The sequence below is a fragment of the Oratosquilla oratoria genome, unplaced genomic scaffold (genome assembly GCF_046742065.1).
Source record: "Oratosquilla oratoria isolate Oo_2021 unplaced genomic scaffold, ASM4674206v1 SCAFFOLD145, whole genome shotgun sequence".
Classification (NCBI taxonomy): Eukaryota; Metazoa; Arthropoda; class Malacostraca; order Stomatopoda; family Squillidae; genus Oratosquilla; species Oratosquilla oratoria.
The window spans coordinates 193,006-213,168 of NW_027467501.1; the positions used below are offsets into that span (position 1 = coordinate 193,006).

The 20,163-nt window shown below is 37.1% G+C and overlaps 1 protein-coding gene across 4 annotated transcripts in view; it reads left to right on the top strand.

The window, feature by feature from the left end:
• Nucleotides 1–1,073: 1,073 nt before the first annotated feature.
• Nucleotides 1,074–20,163, top strand: part of LOC143022713 (transcription initiation factor TFIID subunit 1-like) — a 77,368-nt gene continuing 58,278 nt past the window's right edge. For 2 of the 4 annotated variants that reach the window (XM_076181045.1, XM_076181049.1), the window contains exons 1-4: nucleotides 7,804–7,864; nucleotides 12,825–13,098; nucleotides 15,310–15,399; nucleotides 18,592–18,806. In XM_076181045.1, the coding sequence (XP_076037160.1) occupies nucleotides 12,825–13,098; nucleotides 15,310–15,399; nucleotides 18,592–18,806 (579 nt within the window). In that variant the 5' untranslated portion in view covers nucleotides 7,804–7,864. Of the gene's footprint in view, nucleotides 1,207–7,699; nucleotides 7,719–7,803; nucleotides 7,865–12,824; nucleotides 13,099–15,309; nucleotides 15,400–18,591; nucleotides 18,807–20,163 lie in introns of those variants that run through there. The other 2 variants (XM_076181047.1, XM_076181048.1) reach the window with 2 other exon arrangements.

Consider the following 20,163-nt stretch of genomic DNA (forward strand, 5'->3'; position numbering starts at 1 on the left):
TCCAAACCATCCTAATACTCTTTCATCAACCCTATCTCCCAGCTCTCTTTCCACCGCTGTTCTACTCACCTCCTCATTTCTCACTCTATCCAGCCTAGTAACCCCCATCATACTTCTCAGACATTTCATCTCAAACACATTCAAACTCCTCTCTTCCTCTCTCATGTTCCATGTTTCTGCCCCGTACAATGCTGTTGGCACAATCACTCCTTCATATAACCTCCTCTTAGCATCCATTCCTAGATGTCTAGTTCTCATTACATTTTTCAATCCACCAAGGCATTTACTCGCACCCAAGTATCTAAAACTATCCACTTCCTCCAGTCTTTCACCTTTAATGCTCACTTTCAGCCTGCTGTCACTCTCTCCCCTTGTACACGGAAAATGTGTAATTGCAAGAAACATGTGTGACGATACATTATATATTTCTCAAATGAAAACCATTGCATATTTCATTAGTGAAGTGCACTCTGTTTTGCATTGCGTCACACTTCTATGGAATCAAAACGTAAAATCCTATTTCAATCAGGCATTTTACACAAGTACGACAGTTTCTTGACGATGAAAACCATGTTTGGTATTTCAGTTGCAACATTAGTTTATTAGTTTGCCATTCCATTGATGTAAATAATGAATTTAGGAAAGGTTTTCACACAATTTGTAAATCGAACATCAGGTTACTAAATATATCATGGTTGACATCGAATTGTAAATATTTTTGTACATAATTCAGCTTTGTATGTATACATTCTAATAATAAAATAGTGTCCAGCATTGGGCTAGGAAAAATAAAAATAAAATAAGTTAGAATTTTGAGTCGAGAACTTTATCCTTGTTAAAATAAGGCTTTTATGTTTCACTCTCCAAGCCCAACGGTCTTCCCGCTGGCTGGAACATTTCTACTGTAGATACTTCTTTATGTAACTATGATTTGCTGCATTGCTTCTAACCCGGGCAGTGAGTGGGAGTGCTGAAATGAAATGGATTCAAATGAGTGACGAATGTGTAAGGGTGAGTCATCCCTTGGCTGGCTATCCCCCCCCCCCCCCCGTATAATGGGGAAGAAGTCTTTGGTATATAGATAAACTTCTATACGGGAGTGCTTATACCTGCTTCGTCGCTTAATGGTGGGCTGGCGTGCCACCAGCTGCCCTTGCGCTTGTTTTGTGACCAAGCCTGATTCACTGTAACTGAGGGTGGCCAAAGGTAAGTAAGCGCTAACCGGTAATAACATTGTATACAGATGCAATGAATGTGGGACCATTGACGGGTATCTGCTAATGGAAGTCTTGCAAAGAGGACAAGAGGAAGAATTGCCCTCCCCTTTTTGTTGTCCATTTTCAAAACCAAACCTCTTCACCGCCATCTGGAGGTGCAGCCCTAAAAGTCTGAGATCCAGTGTCTGGACCGGTTCCAGTTACAAGTTTTCATTCCACCTTTCACACAAAAGGAGTTGAAACTGACAACCGGTGACGGCGTCATTCCAACTTTCAATTGGTGACAAGTTGTTGTCCCCGCTTCAGCTGCTCAAGCAAAGCCAGCAGAATTAAACAAGATTAATAACCTAAAGTAGTTTTGAGTTAGTAATGGGGAATACATGACAGGAGATAGAAGTGGTGAAGTTGGTGCCGGCACTGAGTGGGAACAAGATATAGAATACAGTAGATTTATTTAAGAATTAAACAATGTATACTAGCCAAGAACAAAAATATCAGCAATGAATGATTTACTGATGATTGTAGTGGAAGGCATGACAAAGATTGTGGGTGCGTTTAATAAACAACATCCCCAGGGATAAAAAACAGAATGTCATTTGATATGTCATTTAATGTCTTGGACCACTTCTATTCATAGTATATAAAAATTATATAGACCACGGACTAAAATCTATTGTCTCCAAATTTGCTGATGATACAAAATTGTGCGGAATGGCAAATGATTACTTAAATCAATGAGATATTCAAGAAGATTTAGATGAATTACAGCAAAGGTCTGAAAAGTGGCTAATGAAATTTAACACAAGTAAATGCAAGGTTATGCACACAGGTAAAAATAACAGTAAGTACGATTACAAGTTATTTGGAAATTCGTTAACAAAAATAGATAGTGAAAAGGATCTCGGCGTAATTATCAGTAACGATCTCAAATCATCTAAGGCTTAGATTCTTAGCAGTGTATTTCAGCCTCTGAGAAAGCAAACAAGATTCTAGGACTGATTGCGCGATATTTTGACTTTCAAAGTTTATCTCTCATTAACAAGCTATATAAATCGTTAGTTCGTCCACATTTGGAATATGCTGTTTCTGTATGGTCACCGAATCTCATTAAAGACATTAACAGATTGGAAAAAGTACAAAGGAGAGCCACAAAACTGATTCCAAATATCAAAAATAAATCATACGAAAATCGACTAAAACATATGAATCTGTTTTCCTTAAAAAAGCGTAGACTCAGAGGTGATTTGATACAGGTATTTAAGATTCTAAAGGGGATTGACATCAAAAGTGACAAAATTCTTGCACTGAATGAGAATCCGACAAGAAATAATGGTCTCAAACTGTCAGGAAATAGATTTAATTTGGAAGTGGGTAGAAACAACTTCGCCAACCGTGTAGTTAATGAATGGAATAAACTTCCTACGGAGGCAGTGCAATGTAGTTCATTTCGAAGCTTTAAGATTCATTTAGATAAACATTTAAGCAAGATGCTGTAATGACTGCCATTTATTTGATATTATTTGATTATTTGTTTGTTATTATTTGTCTATTTATTATTTGCTTGATTTCCGCTTATTACTATTTATCTGTCATTTATCATTATTTACTATTTACCTGTTTGTTTATTATTCAATAATACATATGTATTATTTACTTTATTTATTATTATTTATATTATTAATTTTTTTTTTATCTTATCTTCTCTATTTTTTTTTTTTTATCATTTACATATTTTTTTCGCATCCGACCTAGTTATGGACCAAAAGGTCTCTTGTCGGCATGCTCCGCTTTTGTAATCGCCTTTGTCATGAATAATCTAAATGAAAAACAGAAGAATAAGTTTGACAAATTAAATAACGAAAATTTAAACGAAGAGAAATAGGGGAGATCAATCTGAGAAAGATTAACGAGAAGTCCTAGGGAAGAGAAGAAAAACAAGTAAGAAAGGAGAGGGAATGCGTGGAAAAGGTGAGGAATGCTGATAAAAGGTAGAAGATAAACAAACGTTTAATTGTGGTTTGATGGAAAGAGGAACATTTACCAGCACGAACAAAAACGGAAACAAAAGAAAAATTGAAAAATGCAAGTCATTGTAGATAATGAGAAAGACATACATAAAATATAAGTATTAAGGTTAAGCATATGTTGCAACGAAGTACAAGGTCAATAGAAATACAATTAAAAATGTAAAGAACGGTGAACGAAGTAATGAAAAAGGCATGGAAACTAGCAAAGACAAGATAAAAAATGGGCGAGGAGGGAAACTACATATGCTACAGTGGTGGAGGACGAGGAGCTCTCTGTCGAAGGTACTGTAGCTGAACTCGGCCTTGAGGATCTTCCTGCTAAAGAAATAAAGGGGTGTGGGTGTGCCGTGGACGATTTGTTCGACCACAGCCCCTATGGCGACATTGCTTGTGCCTGTTGACATAGCTGGACATCTGGCGCGGGGAAGGAGAGGGTGGTGGCACGGGTGAGGGCCTTTTTTGGCGTTGAGGAAGGCAGTTTGCATGGTTGGGTTCCAATGAAGGTCCTTCGGTTTTCCGGAAGAGCGTTGTAGAGCAAGCGACTTACGACTTGCTAGGTAAGACCACCCGCTCGCGTGGGATCGGTTTTTGTGGGAGAGGAAGAATATCTGTAAGAAAATGAAGAGATAGTAGTGTATAAAAGAGGGCTTTTGCCACCGACAGATGTGGCTCCAAACGTCGTTTTCTTGTTGACTCCATTGTTTGCAGTTGCATATTTCCTATCTCCACAACAGAACGACGGGGCACCAAGGACGTCGACTTAAGGCTCAACGCCACCACTTACGGGTGTAAACGCCTGCACCTCACCTTCGGGGGGAATCGCCACGACTCCTGGAGCTTATTTGTGGCAGACGTCAGGGCGCCCCTCTTCGGTGCGGACTTTCTCGCTCGTTACAGATTACTGGTCGATGTCGCTAACAGTAGCCAAGTCTGCGCAACAGCACCCGCCATGACGCCCCTGCAAACCGCACCACAGCCATCCACGGCCGCTGCCACCGACGCTAGACATCCCTACGTCCAATGCTCACTGAGCCTTCTGGGACGACCTTAACATATCTCTAGCGGTGATGGCCTTCGGCCAGCCCCTTGCTGTACCAGCCTCTAGCAAGCCAGAATGAATCTCCGTCGACCGCCTGAAACCGGCCTAATTCGCCCTGCAAACCGCGGCCGTCACCACCGACGCTAAACATCTCTACATCCACCACTCACTGAGCAATCTGGGACGACCTCAACATGTCTCTAGTGGAGATGGCCCTCGGCCAGCCCATTGTTGTGTCTGCTCCGGCACACCAGAATGGGTTTCCGTTGACCACATGAAATTGGCCTATCTCAACGCCAGCGATTCTTTCCCCTACCCAATTCTAGCGTGTGGGACGCCCTCTGAAGACAAAGCAATTTAAGGTGGCTCCCAGTATGGCTGGCTGGAGAAGTGAAAAAGAGGTCAGATGGGGGAGATGATGGACTAGTTATGGATTTTTTTTAGGTCCGCTCTTCACAGCTTGCCTTGTACATAGTTGAGGTTGGGGGACCTCTGACAGTCAGCATAACTAGGGTTAAAGGGGTCATATATTTGTTTGTTCCACTTACGTTGAAATTCAATGTGTCCCAATACATCCAAGTACTCTGTCATCAAGACTGTGGACCCAAACTCTAGTAGAGGTATGATGCGAGTTTTGTAGATAGTAAGCTTGAAGTCAATTGAGTGGCAAGAATTAGATTTTAGAAGGTTGTTGGCCAGCCTAGCTGTTTTATTTATCACAAGTTTTATGTAAGCATCGAACTTTAACGAGCCACCCACGAATATCCCTAGGTCTCTCTGGGAATCTGGCATACAATGGTATGAGAAGTCGAAGTGGTAGTGCTAGAGAGCCAACATCCGACCAATCAACAGCATTCCGCTGTCATCACAACCCCACACACTTGGTTGTACTGGATGAGTCCTCTAGATTGGACCACTCCTCGGTAAGGGCCGACTTCCTTGGCCTGGGAAGCGATAAAACCTTGACATACTTTTGAGCAAATTTTTAAGTCATCGGAAAAGAATTTACAGTTGGCTCTCATGTAAGTCAGGTATTTGGAGATGAGAAAGATCAGGGTACTCAGGACAGAGCCTTGTGGGACTCCACTGTGTACCTGTTTGGGGGAGCTGCGTACACTGCCACTTTTAATTTCATAATTCGGTTTGTCAAAATCATATATCCACTTAAGTAGGGAGCCACCAACTAGTAGGATGAGTTTGTCGATTTGGATGGACTGGCTAACAATATCAACGGTTTTGCTGAAATCAAGCAGCACAATATCACAACAAAATCAGAGTCGAGCCACTGAGTTACATCATTGTATACTAGTAGCATTTGATTGTCGGCAGTCCTGTCCTGGCGGAATCCAAACCGGTCCTTGGATAGTTGACTAGCCTCAAGATATTCATAAAGTGCTTTAGCTGTAAGCCTTTCCATGGGTTTACTGCAGACTGATGTGAAGCTGATTGGTTTGTAGTCCAAAGGGGTTTGGCGAAATCATTTCTTTAATATGGGGATGGTGCCAGTGATTTTCCAGTTGTAGGCAACTTTCCTTGAACTAAGGACTACTTGAATATAATGTGGAGGGAATGGGGTGGTTGGCTGTGGTATACCTTCAGGAGGCGGGGATGGAGTCCGTTGGGGGAGTCTAAGTTTGGAAGCCAGGGCCAAGGCCAGGATGTTGTCAGAGTGCACAAATGTAGGTGAATGAACCCATTGGTGGAGACCCAGTGGAATGGAACAATCCGGGAACGCTTAGTGGAGGGAAGGGTAGCTCAGAGACATAATATAATCATGAAGGTGCCAGGATATCGCTGATAGGTTAGTATCTCCTAAAACTATTTCTTTGGAAGGACAGATATTCAGGAAAATTCCATTAGCTCAACATTTACAAGGTTATTATAAAAAGGAAAATGGTATATATTACTATTACATGTAGGTCGAAATAAAATATGTTTAATGTACAAATTTGGTGCCGGTTTAGTATGTGGCCTACGATTTTTTTTTCTCTGATATAGTATATGGCCTACCTATTCAACGCACCCAGCTCTGCAGGTTAGGTTAGGGTTAGGTTTAAATGAAAACATTTGTAAAGAATTGTTTTTTTTTTTCTGAGGTAGGACACATTCAAATAGGGTAGGCTACATACTAAACCAGTTTCAAAAAGGTAGGCCACATACTAAACCAGTTTCATAAACGTAGGCCACATACTAAACCAGTTTCAAAAAGGTAGGCCACATACTAAACCAGTTTCAAAAAGGTAGGCCACATACTAAACCAGTTTCAAAAAGGTAGGCCACATACTAAACCAGTTTCATAAACGTAGGCCACATACTAAACCAGTTTCAAAAAGGTAGGCCACATACTAAACCAGTTTCAAAAAGGTAGGCCACATACTATACCAGTTTCAAAAAGGTAGGCCACATACTAAACCAGTTTCAAAAAGGTAGGCCACATACTAAACCAGTTTCAAAAAGGTAGGCCACATACTATACCAGTTTCAAAAAGGTAGGCCACATACTAAACCAGTTTCAAAAAGGTAGGCCACATACTAAACCAGTTTCAAAAAGGTAGGTCACATACTAAACCAATATGGTTGTTCTTATATTCCTTGAAATGGTGCAATTTATTACAAATATCTTATCATACCAATTCCGCTGAACGGGTTCCTATTATAATAATTAATTTTTCCGTGTTTACCACTTTCATATTTACTCCTGATATTTCTTTCCTTGTTTCGAATTTCTGGTCCTCTTATGCGGACTAAGCCTCGGTGCAGTACCAAATTTCTCCAAACGTAGGCTTGGATTTTATTTATTCATTCATTTATCAAAATTTCCTATTTTATTCACTTTCTTCTCTAAAAATATATTTTCGCAATAACTGGGCAGCCTCAATAGTTTTCTTATAAAAATCATCCACAATTCACCAGCGAACGTAAATCGTGGTTCATTGTCACGTTTTAAAAATACTAAATACCGAAAATATTAACATATATACACCTAACCACACTTTATCATTCGCTTTATTAATATGAATTCATTCGTCCTTTTCAGCCTCTCATCCAAGACAAGCTCTTCCAAGATTCTCTACACATAAATTACTGCACTATATTGTTATTGATTGAAGAACATACAAATTTCAGAGCCCGGGCGTATTCTGGATTCGGGAGAATCAAGGGATTCTAAGGGTCAGCACACAAATACATTATTTTGATCGAAGAATTCTGATTTCAGAGTCCTGTTGGTGGCTCGTGCCCAATCTTACATTACGCCACACTTCGCCGCTTGAAGTTTCTTGACATTTAGGTCTTCGGCATACTAATGTGTTCAGAAGACTTAGGAATTAATTGGGCTTTGAGTGTTGTAGATCCGACGCAGACAGAAATTCATTACTTTATCAGAATTAATTCTATACGACGAGAGGCAGGGCCGGGATAAAATTTCGTGCGATTGGTAACTAAATAATGATCAATCATAACGTCACACTATGACCCGTAAGAACAACTTCGCTTCTCGAATGAAAACAACTCCGTATCACAAACATAATAGTTTACTATTTAGCAGTATTGGGGAAGGGTTGGGAAGGCGTCTCCGGAAAGGTTAGCATTTACTTATTAAGGAGTTGCTGAAAGACAAATTTTCTAATACTATATGATTTTATCGGTAGGAAAGAGTAATCGTGGTCCAATAAATTCCACATTTTATACTGAATTACCAGCAGTTAACATTTTTGTTTGACAGGATGTTGCCAAAAATCATTATCATAAGATCATTCCTATAATAAGGAGTTCTACATTAGTTTTACTTTCCCCTGTACATATATTATAAATAAATAACATGGTAATTTCAATCAGAAAGTAGTCTGTTGTTAGATTATTATTTTTGGTAGAGATGGAGTTAAATGATGCCACTGATAGTGAAACAAAGTTAAAGTTAAGTGTCCTGAACAAGAAGAAAAATAGCAAAATTATATTTAATGTAGTGGCATATAACCTAACGTGCTAAATGAAAGAATAAAAGAAGAGTTAAAAGGGCAATTTATACAATAATTTGACAGTTTTCACCGAATGAAACTAACTAGTTAAAAAATAAAGCTACTTCATCTTTATGTGCAGTTTTCACCATTTTGATAGGGAAATAGCCAACAAGTTTTTAATAGGTTGTATATGGCTAGGATGAAGTTACTTTGGATGGAAAACTTTGGTAAAATTCCAGCATTATGCAAACACAGATATTTAACATGAAATTTGTGTTTTTCAATAGGCAGCTCCTAACCTAATATAAGCTCATCCAATCTGAACTAATTTAACCTAATATATTAATTCCATAGAAAAAATAAATCTTTCAAATTCAAAATAGACCAAAGTAAAAAATGTTAGTGTGTGATACTGGAATAGAATCCAAACTTTGATGGGTCATACTATAGGTTGACAAGTAACATATTTGGACTGAGAAGTAATTCAAAATAACTGACAAGCAGCATATAAATTAATATAATGGTTGTTTTTGTGGTGAAAATTATTTCTACTATGTCATATATGAAAATTATACTATTTTAGCTGTGTACACCTTGGTGATGTAGCATTGGAAAATCAAATATTAATTTTGTAAATTATAATACATGAACGTAATATGCAATTTTCTTGGCGGAAATAAAAAACAAAAAACCTTGCTACAAGCAAATTTACTAATAAATGAAGTCGATAGGATATGGTCCAGATGCCATGCCAGTCCATTGTGGACTGCGGTCTCACTAATTGCCGAACAAAACCGATAAAAGCCGAACAAACCAACAAAACCCAAACAAGGACAGTTTTTGCTCAAATACACACTTCTATATATATATGGTTGCATTATTTGAACTATTTTCTTTAAAATGTGTGATTTCCATGCAATATGATCAAAGAGAAGTTACGTTTTTATCCTCTGCAAAATTACCGAACACAGCCCGCCGTCTACGATCACTGGTGGTATGGATCAAACTACACTCTTTTAAGTTTCTTACTGTTGTGTTATTAGTGTAATAGACTGCATATAGTTGAATTATTTCAACTATTTTCTTTAAAATGTGTGATTTTCATGTAATTTGACCAAAGAGAAGTTATGTATGACGTAACACATTTTAAAGAAAATAGTTGAAATAATTCAACTATATGCAGTCTATTACACTAATATCACAATAGTAAGAAACTTAAAAGAGTGTAGTTTGATCCATACCACCAGTGATCATAGACTGCGGGCTGGGTCGAATCGTAGCTGTGTTTGGTAATTTTGCAGAGGATAAAAACGTAACTTCTCTTTGATCATATTACATGGAAATCACACATTTTAAAGAAAATAGTTCAAATAATGCAACCATATATATATATATATAGAAGTGTGCATTTGAGCAAAAACCATCCTTGTTTGGGTTTTATTGGTATGTTTGGCTTTTATCGGTTTTGTTCGGTTTGTTCGGCAATTAGTGAGACCCGTGGACTGGGTGTTCTCCAACTCCAGATGATATTAATAAGCACTGTTACAAAGACAATAGGGCTTCCTTGGACTTTATGAGAGAACATGGGGTTCTGCCGTTGTCTGTTAATTGCCTGAGGTACAATAATAAGTGGGCTGTCAACATCTGTGATGATGATGATCAGGATGATCTTTAGAATTTGAGGTACCAAATTACTAAATATAGGTAAGGTTAGAATAGACTAATTTATCATCCTTTCATTTCTTCAACCTTGGCATTTATTAAAACAAACATGGCATATCATTCAGCTGAAATGACTTCGTTTGTTAGTACAGTAAGACCTCTCATTAATGGACATTGATTAACTGTGTTTGCAGTGTTTTCGCTGTGTTTTCGGTGTTTTTGGTGCTGTTGTTTAGTGCGTGCAATCACTATGCCACCCAAAAACCACTCCAAAACACCGCAAACACAGCTAATTAACGTCCGTTAATGAGAGGTCTCACTGTAAATAGGTTTTAGCAATTTTTTTTCATTGATTTCCACCAAGAAAATTGCATATTATGTTGATCTATTATAATTTACAAAATTAATAATTAATTTTCTATTGCTATGTCCCATAGGTGTGCACAACTAAAGATTTACCAAAATTATTATCATTCACTGAAGAAACAAGTTTTTCTCTGTCAACAAGTAAACCAAGTGACCCGAACCACTCAGTAGCAACACTGTGATAAGGGGTTATTTTGTATTCTTTTAAATGTTTTGTGGACCTCTGTCAGTAATTATGTATCACCTAAAGTATTTTTTATTTGATGAAATGTTACATTGACAAACAAATTGCTGAACTTAAGCATGTTAGGTCGTCCAACCATTCTGAAACAAGAAAGATAAGGTGACCTATTCTGATAAATGAGCCAATTTTGATGTATCAGCAGTATGATCCTCATTTTTGTACCAACCAAGCAATTTGCTCTGGAAGCCAGTTAAGCTCTATCAGTACAGGTGTAATTCAGTCATGTCTTGCCACACCTTTTATTAATCTAACAGCCCTGTTCATGATATATTGTAATTTCCTTAGCTGGTAGTTTGGCAATCCATAGTATAATGAATTACAGTAGTCTACTAATAACATGATTGTGTATAAGTTTTCTCAATGAAGACTCATCAGTATATTTCTTTACAAATGCAATATTTCTCAGATAATAGCCTACTATTCTAACAATTTTGCCTATTTATTAATTCATGGATAGGTTTCTATCTATCAACACTCTTAAATCCTTCACTGATTTACTTCCATCAGTCTCACTTCCTCCAACATTTAGACTTTGAATATCCTTCAGCCTACTTAGATCTCCTCTTTTTCCAACAATCAGACACTCAGTTTTATTCTCATTCAATTTGAACTGTTTTAAATCCATCCATTCTTTAATTTCCATCATAACCTCGCTTAGCTTTCTTACTGTGTCATCAACATTATTGAATATTAAATAAAACAGAGTATCATCAGCAAATAGCTTAAAGCTTACTCCATGTCTCTTTAGTATATGTGATAGTTCAATTGTATAGATACAAAAAAGAATAGGACCCAGTACACTACCTTGTGGATCCCCTCTTGATAGATTCTGGGTTCCAGACAAGGAATTTCCTATCTGTACACAATAGGTTCTCCTTTCAATGTAGTCCTTCATAAGCTCCAGTGCCTCACCTTCAACACCAATATTTTTCAGATCTTCCACTAACAAACTATGCACCACAGTATCAAAAGCAGTACTCAAGTCCAAAAGGATCAGAACACCACATTTCCCATCATCCATCAAAAGAATCAAATCATTTATTACAGAATATAGTAGTTTCAGTTGTTGAGTATAATTGTCTGTAAACTGATTGTTCATCAGGCAAAACTTGTTTTCATTGTAAAATTTCTTTAAGTTGATAAATTTGACACTGGTCTATATGAGCTTAAAAGTTGACTATCTAGAGCTCCCTTGTTGGTTTTCAGTATGACTGAACTTTGGCTGTTTGCCCATTTATTGGTTTATGGTCTATTTTACTTGATTCTCTTGATTGAATATATTTTTTTCTGTTGCATGTAAGCCATTTGTGAAATTTCAGTCTCTCCAACTTCTTACAATCTTGAGGCATGTTTATAGGAATATACCAAATTTAAAAAAATTTGATGTTACTGAGCTGAAAATGAAGAAAATTATTGGTGAAATGAAAAAGTTAAAATTCTCTGGACCAGATGAGATCTCTCCTCAGGTAATCAGGGAACAGGTAACAGAATTAATAAGAACATTGTATATATTATTTAGATACTCATTCTGGGAGCCATGGGTCTCCAGCAAAAGCCCTGGGACATTGGATTGATTGATTCCAAATTATTGTTTTAATTGAGGTTCACTGACTACCCACTTCTCTACAGTGACCACTAATGGCTCTTTGGCCTTCCCACAAATCTCACCAGGAAGAAACACTGGACTGTTGTCTGCGTTGTATTAATGTGGTTAATTTTCTTTGGCACTGGCTAGCAGGAGCAAGAAGAGGGGAACAGTCACTGATTGTCAGCTTGCTATTCTTAAGTTGTACTGTCAGCTCTCTTTATGTTAAAATAAGAAGGAAAGATAGTTGAAGCTGGTATACTTTAGACTCAGTCCTTAGGCTGTGTGTCAGACCCTCAGGGCTGCAGCTCTTTAGAGGTGAGGATATTGATGGGAGGTAATTATCTCTAGTTTCTATCTCATAGGATCAGCTTGTGCAGATTTCCATCATTGGTCCTACCTTCCAGAAGATAACTTGTAATCAGATTTTGATGTATTTGAACATATTTCCATGGGACTTATATGTTTATTTATTTTTTGGCAACTGAAAGAGTTTAAGAAAAGTTAATTATTCAATCAATATGAATGGGATAGGATATGAAATAGAATTTATTTATAAAGATTATCATGAACAAATTAAATATACTTTACCAGAGCAGGTCTTTAATAACAAATGAGCCAGAATCTTATCGTGAACCAGATGTAATTTTTCAAAGGATTTACATACCATACTATTTACATTATGGTACAGGTTACTTGTAATGTGACCATTGTATGTTTTGTTAGATGGCAGACAGCGACGAGGAAGAACAGAACCAGGAACAGTCCACACCTAGTGCAAGAAGTGGCACCAGTCAAACCCTGTCTCTCACCAGTTTCCTCTTTGGCAACATTGACACAAGTGGTCAACTGGAGAGTGATGTCTTTGATGTGGAATGTAAGAGACAGTTAGCCTCTCTCTCCAGATTGGGACTGGGTTCACTGCTTCGACAGGTCACAGATGATGATGATGAGGATGAAGATGAGGATGACGATGATGATGATCAAGATGATGATGAAGGTAAGGAAATGCTTGTCGATCTTCAAGCTGCCCAAGGAAAAGTAGTGTTTTGATAAGCTTTGTATTTCACTGTGGTCAGCAAAATAGCTAGTAGAATCTTTATTAGTTACAACCATCCCTTACTGTGAATATTTGATTTATTTATATTGAATGTATACATTGTTTGTGTGCTGTAATTATAGTTTCTGTGTTGTGTCCAAATGCTGTACCTGCAAGTGATTGAAGTGCATTAAGTCTAGGTGTGCATTTTGCCTTTATATGTGTGATTGCTGTTTGAATGACATGGATGTATTGTATGTTATGCTAAGAATCTTGGGTGTGTGTGTGTGTGGTATGGGGGTTTCCTTGATAGTTGATAAAGATGCGTGGTATGTGTTTGTCTTCTACTGTCCAGATGGTGAGAAGTGTGGCTGTGGATTTGGTTGGGATTATTTTAAGTCTATTTGTATTGAACCAGGTGTTGAGCATATGGAAGTATGGTTGTAATATTTCTGTGGCACTCTCTGCATTACAATATGTACATGTAATTGTTATGTGATCTGTGTCAGAAGAGGTTTGTATTTCTGGAGTGTGGATATATCATGCATGTATAGATTAAAGAGTGTGGGTTATAGGATGGAGTCCTAAGGTTCTCTCTTCCTAAGGTTTCTAGTGTAAAATGATTGGCCATTATAATTGGCTAGCCATCTTTTGGTATGATTGTGTATGTCTCTCATATACCTTGTTTGTGAGATTGTGTTGGAGGTGGGATTAAAAGCTTTAATAATGTCTAATATTATAAGAAGTGCTCTGTGAAGGCCTATCCAAATTGATGCCATCAAAATCTCTTTGAGTAAGGTCAATCAGAAGAATGTGGAGTATAGTGGTCTAAAACCGATTTGTGATTTGGCAAGGTGGATATGTGGTGTGACAAGTAATATGACATGTTCTCTAAATTTGGAGGGGGTGCAGAGAAGTGTGATTGGGCAATGTGATGCTGGACCTGTTTCTTTGTTAGGTTTGGTAATTGTAATGGTTTTCCCATGCATTCCAAATGTTAAGTACGGTGTTGTGTGAATAGCTGTAGTTTGCAATGTATTCCATGTGGTCTGAGGTGTTTTAGGTGGATGTTAGTTTTGTTGTCCAGACCACAAGTGGATGAGTGCTTGAGGTTATGGATTATATGCTTCATCTGGCTGTCAGTGGGGAACTCTTTCCTATGTTGTATGTTGTGTTGCTCGTCAGGGTGAGGGATGAGATGGCTTGTCTGTTTGAGGGTAAGGTGACTGTTGTTGTGGTGATTGCCACATGAGAGCATGGTGTATTACTTTTGGATAGTTTAATGTTATTTAGGTTCTTGTACAATTTTTTGGTGTTTCTTTAGTTAATGTGTTGACAAAGATTTGCTAATTTAGTGGTTTTTGTTCATGTACTTTTTTATTGACCTCGGTGTTAAGTCTTAATATTTGGTCTATTATATTTGAGGGATAAATATGGGGATTGTGTGTTTGAGTGCGTTGCAGTGTTTGATAAGGCGTTGAATTTCTGGTGTGAAATATGGATGGTGTGATTCGATATTGCTTCTGGGGATGTATTTTTTGTCTGTGTTTTGTATGGTTATGCATAGAAGTGTCTATGTGATTAGTGTACTGTTCAGTGTCTTGAAGTGTTCTGTCTCTTCAGTGAAAGCTACCCAGTTTGCTCTTTTGTAATTAGTGTATGTGTGTCCATCTCTGTGGCCAACTGGGTTGTATTGTGCTTTTGTTGTAATGATGATTGGAAGGTGATCACATCCAAGGACTCCTATCACTTTCCAAGAAGTTGTTGTGGTTAAACAGAGGAATGAAAGTGATGTCAGGTGAGGAGGGGGTGTAGAGGGCTTGATAGGGAATATGTGTGCTGTTATAGGTGTTTCTCATGATTGTTAATAGGTTAAGCTGTATCTGTAATTAAAACCCTATGTCTGTGTTGGTATATAGATAGATAGATCCATGACATCAATGTGTCAGCTCTCGGATGGCAACAATTATTATTTTCTCTATATGAATACTGAATTGGTAACTAGATGTCTTTTTATATTTATTTCATTTCAATAAACATTTTTTGCTTAAAACATTAGTTGTTTTAGAACTTTCAGTTAAATTGCTGGTTACATAATGCAGTTGGTCCTCATTGTAGATAATTTTGAAAGTTTGTCATTTCTTTATAATGATTTCATTATTACTTTTTCAGATGTTGGTGAAAAGAGTCCATCTGCCATTGACTTTTCAGACATCAATGAAGTTGCAGAAGATGATTCACTCATTCAATCTAAAGATGAAGGTTTGTGTTGATTATATTTTTGTGTATATATTTTTATGAAAAATTAGTGTATGGTCTGGGAGTAATTGATATGTTTATAACTTTTTGTGACATTACTGATAATATTATGTTAAATCCTCAGGTATTTCACTTACTATTTCCAGAGTAATTAATTATTATAACTAGGCAATGTGTACTTTCCAGTTTTTTGTATAATTTCATATCTTGGAACTGTAGTATGTTTTGAATAGTTTTGAGATATGAACTGCTACTTATCTGTTGCTTATTGAACCCCATATTGTTTTGGTACACATTTTGGTAAGAAGATGGATATGTGAAAAGTATTTAGGAAAAAGTAGGGATGCTTTTGGAGAAGGTGAATTAAAAGCTTTGGGGAGCTTGTTACAAACATATGGAATTGAGGGAAGTGTGTCAAGAGTGGTCAAGAGTTTTTACATGAGAAGTAGGCATATGTAAGGGTGAGGATTAGAAAGAGTGATTCACCACATATTTGGATCACATGTTAAACTCATGATCAATAGTTATTACCCTCCTGGATGAGAGCTCAGAACTTGGATATGGCTTGTTCAGTGGGTAATGTTGTAATATTTTACACGCACACATGAAAAATTACTAGGGAAGAAAAAAAAAAACACTGGTTCAACAGAAGATGTGCACTGGCAGAAAGTGACGAGACAAAACATAGGACAGGTGGCAAAAAGAACAAAAAAGTCTAAAGATGATTGCAGAAAAGCCAGAAATGTACAAGAATATGAAAAGAAGAAAGGAACTTTGAGAAGGATGTAATTGACAGATACAAAGCCCGACATAAACTATTTTACAGGTTTCTTAATGGTAAGCTGAAGTGCTAAATAGGACTATCCAAATTGAAAATTGAAGGAATTACATATGAGGATGCAAAAACACAAACAGAAATGATAAAAACTGTCAGGCAGTACTTAATAGGGATGAAGAGTTTGAGAGAGAAAAATGGAAAGAATGTGAACATAATGAATTACACAACAGTGGTAATGGAAGATTGGAAGTAAGGAATGCCCTGAGATCTGATGAGATATCAAATTGGAGGCATGTCATTCTTATATTTTTTGACAGATTACAGGTCTCCCCTGTATTGTCCTTATGTGTGCTTCAGGTGATAGGGTCTTTGATTATGATACTTAGATCCTTAGATCCTTTTCCTCTTTTGGTTCTCTTATTATTTTGTTTCACATTTCTTAATTCGTAATCACAAAAGACTGATGGTAGATTACAAAATGGGTAATGAAATAATAAGAAAAGAAAAGGAGGAGAAGGATCTAGATATCATAATCAAACAACTTGAAGTGCACATAAGGACAACAGCAGGAGAGACCTGTAATTTGTCTAAAATATAAGAGTGGTATATCTCTACATGGATATATATATATATATATATATATATATATATTTGGATGATGAAGAACATAAACACAGGGGAAGGCTCGGAACCCTATGCACTCTAACGTTTCGTTTGCGTAGAACTTCTTCAGAGAGTGTATGTAGAACTGCAATTGGAGTTTATGTACTAAATCTAATTATCTTTTCGGACACTTGGGAAAGGTCGTTTTTCTGGCGTGTTTTAGAATTAAAATACTAGTTTCTTTAGCTAAATTGATAAACCCTCTTCGATGATTCGATGAATTATTAGTAGAAATATATGCTGATTCAACAATTCTTCTAGTGAATTTATCAAAACCTTTATGTAGCACTTCAGCTTCTCTCCAGTTTGGTAAATGATCGAATTTTTTCCGTATGAACTACTAAAGAATTAGATGTCCTATGTGCTTTTATGTCGTTTTTATGTTCATAAATTCTTTTTTCTAATCCTCTTGACGATTCACCATAATAAGCCATTGAGCAACTATTACACGGGATTTTGTATACGACGCTGTTTTCGGAATTGGTTCTCTTTTCAGAAGTCTTTATTAAATCACCTATCCTCTTGTTAGTTATTTTAGCTATGTTTATACCTGATTTTGTTAAATATTTGTCTATTATTGGTGACGTTTCTGAGCCAGGTACTGATATAAAAGACTTCTGAAAAGAGAACCAATTCCGAAAACAGCGTCGTATACAAAATCCCGTGTAATAGTTGCTCAATGGCTTATTATGGCGAATCGTCAAGAGGATTAGAAAAAAGAATTTATGAACATAAAAACGACATAAAAGCACATAGGACATCTAATTCTTTAGTAGTTCATGCGGAAAAATTCGATCATTTACCAAACTGGAGAGAAGCTGAAGTGCTACATAAAGGTTTTGATAAATTCACTAGAAGAATTGTTGAATCAGCATATATTTCTACTAATAATTCATCGAATCATCGAGGAGGGTTTATCAATTTAGCTAAAGAAACTAGTATTTTAATTCTAAAACACGCCAGAAAAACGACCTTTCCCAAGTGTCCGAAAAGATAATTAGATTTAGTACTTAAACTCCAATTGCAGTTCTACATACACTCTCTGAAGAAGTTCTACGCGAACGAAACGTTAGAGTGCATAGGGTTCCGAGCCTTCCCCTGTGTTTATGTTCTCCATCATCCAAATAATTTGTCTAAAATACTTATCCATATAGTTATATATATATATATATGTATATGCAATAAAAACACTAGGAGCGTGTGTTCACAAATGCGTAAGTAACCACTAGGAAAAGTAAACTAACGAAGCAGAGCGCTTTCGTATAATTACATCTTCAGTCCTTCTTTGTATCTGCACTGAAGATGTAATTATACGAAAGCGCTCTGCTTCGTTAGTTTACTTTTCCTAGTGGTTACTTATGCATATATGTATATATGCTCTGTTAGTAGTATCTTAATTCATGTATCAAGATATCCTTTACCAATTTTATTCTGAGTAGGGCAGTGAACAAGATGCAGGGATGACCTGTCATCCAGGAGGTGCCAAGATAAGACGGAGTGTAGAGGGTGGAGGGGAGTGGAGTGTATTAGGGATGGAATGGGTGGGGATGGTTTTTATGCCTTTGTTTTTTGGCTACCTCTCTTGTAAGGGGGAAAAAGCCTTTGGTATATGTAAGTATTCTAAGTAGTGCCAGATTGTTTTACTCAGTAGAAACAATGTCACTGTAGTAAATATTGTTATTTGTAGAATTGGGTAGCAGAGAAGGTAATGAGTTTAATGATATGCTTTCTTTAATGTTCTTTTTATCCAATAGATGACTACGATGCAGATGATGATGGTGAGGGGAACAAGAATGATTCAGAGCTGATGCCACCTCCACCTCCACCACAGGAGGGTGGAGGTGCACCAGCAAGTGGTGCAATGCAGCCAGAGAAAAAACTACTTAATACACCACTCGCAGCCATGCTCCCTCAGAAATATGTCAATGTGGATGTCAGAGAGCTGTTTCCAGATTTCAGGAGTGATGCAGTAAGGACTGATCATGTTACTTGTAGATTTACTAGACCAGGAGTGGACAAATATTGGCACACGTGTCAGTTGTGGCATGCCAGTGACTTTTCTTTGAGAAAATAATGAAATAGATAAACCACCAACTTCTTTGCTGAGTTTTGTATTTCAGTTCCACAGGATATGATTTGATCAATTATATATATATATATATATATATATATATATATATATATATATACACAAACACAAACACACACACACTTCAACGAACGGACGACTTAGAGGACGTTCTGAAGAAAAGTGAAGTTTCGTGGATCCCAAAGCAAAGGAAGTGCCTATTGTATTTACAGGGTGGGGGGGGAAATTGCTCGTGGGGTAGTGGGAAAGTAGGGAAAGAAGAGAAGGGGAGGGATTGCTGAGGGAAATGGAAGGAAATGAGGAAGGAGAAGACTTGGCCCAGGCAGACAAACGAAATGTAAACACCAAAAAACGGCCCCCCGACCAGCTGAGTGACGACGAAATGTCTAATAAAAATGTAAAGATTAGAAGTATAGATAAGAGCAATACAGTAGAAAGTGATGAGAATATTTTCCAGGGTTTAAAGAGGGTGGGGGGGACACAAACCCCCCCCCGACTGACAAGACTAGAAGAGAAGTTTGATAAGATGATCGAGGACTGGGAGCGTAGGTTCGGTCATGTTAACAACATTGTACAGAGGGTTGAAAAATTGGAAGAACTAAAGAAGGAGAACAAAAACTTAACTAAGGAAATAGAAGACCTAAAAAGACAGTTAAAAGAAGTAAAAAAGGAGAATGAAGAGTTAAAGATGAATAATAAAGAAAACAGAGAGGGATGGAAGACAATTCAAGAAAACAATAAAGTTGCATTTACTGACAAAATCAAACAGCAAATGAGAGAACAAACTGAAGACTCAGTTATTAAAGTGATGAGACAGAAGGAGAATATAGTAAGAGACTTAGCTGATAAAAAGAAATGTATAATTATATTAGGAATGGAAGAGAAACATAACCCAGATAGAACCTCAAGAACCAATGAGGAAAATGAAAAAGTAAGCAGTTTACTAAAATTAGTTCAGGAAGATGAACCAGAAATTATGAAGGAAATTGAGGAAAAATTCAGGCTCGGAAAGTATAGTACAGATAAGACCAGACCAATTAAGATTAAATTCAGGTCACAAACGACGGCAGAGAATATCTTATCCAAAACAGGGAAACTAGCAACAAGTGAACAATATAAAAAGGTATGGATAAAGAGGGAAATGAATAAAGAGGAAAGAGAGGAAGAAAAGCAGAAAAGACTTGAAGCTAAGAAAAAAAACGAGAGCAGAACGGAGTCAGAAAAAGAGAGATTCTAT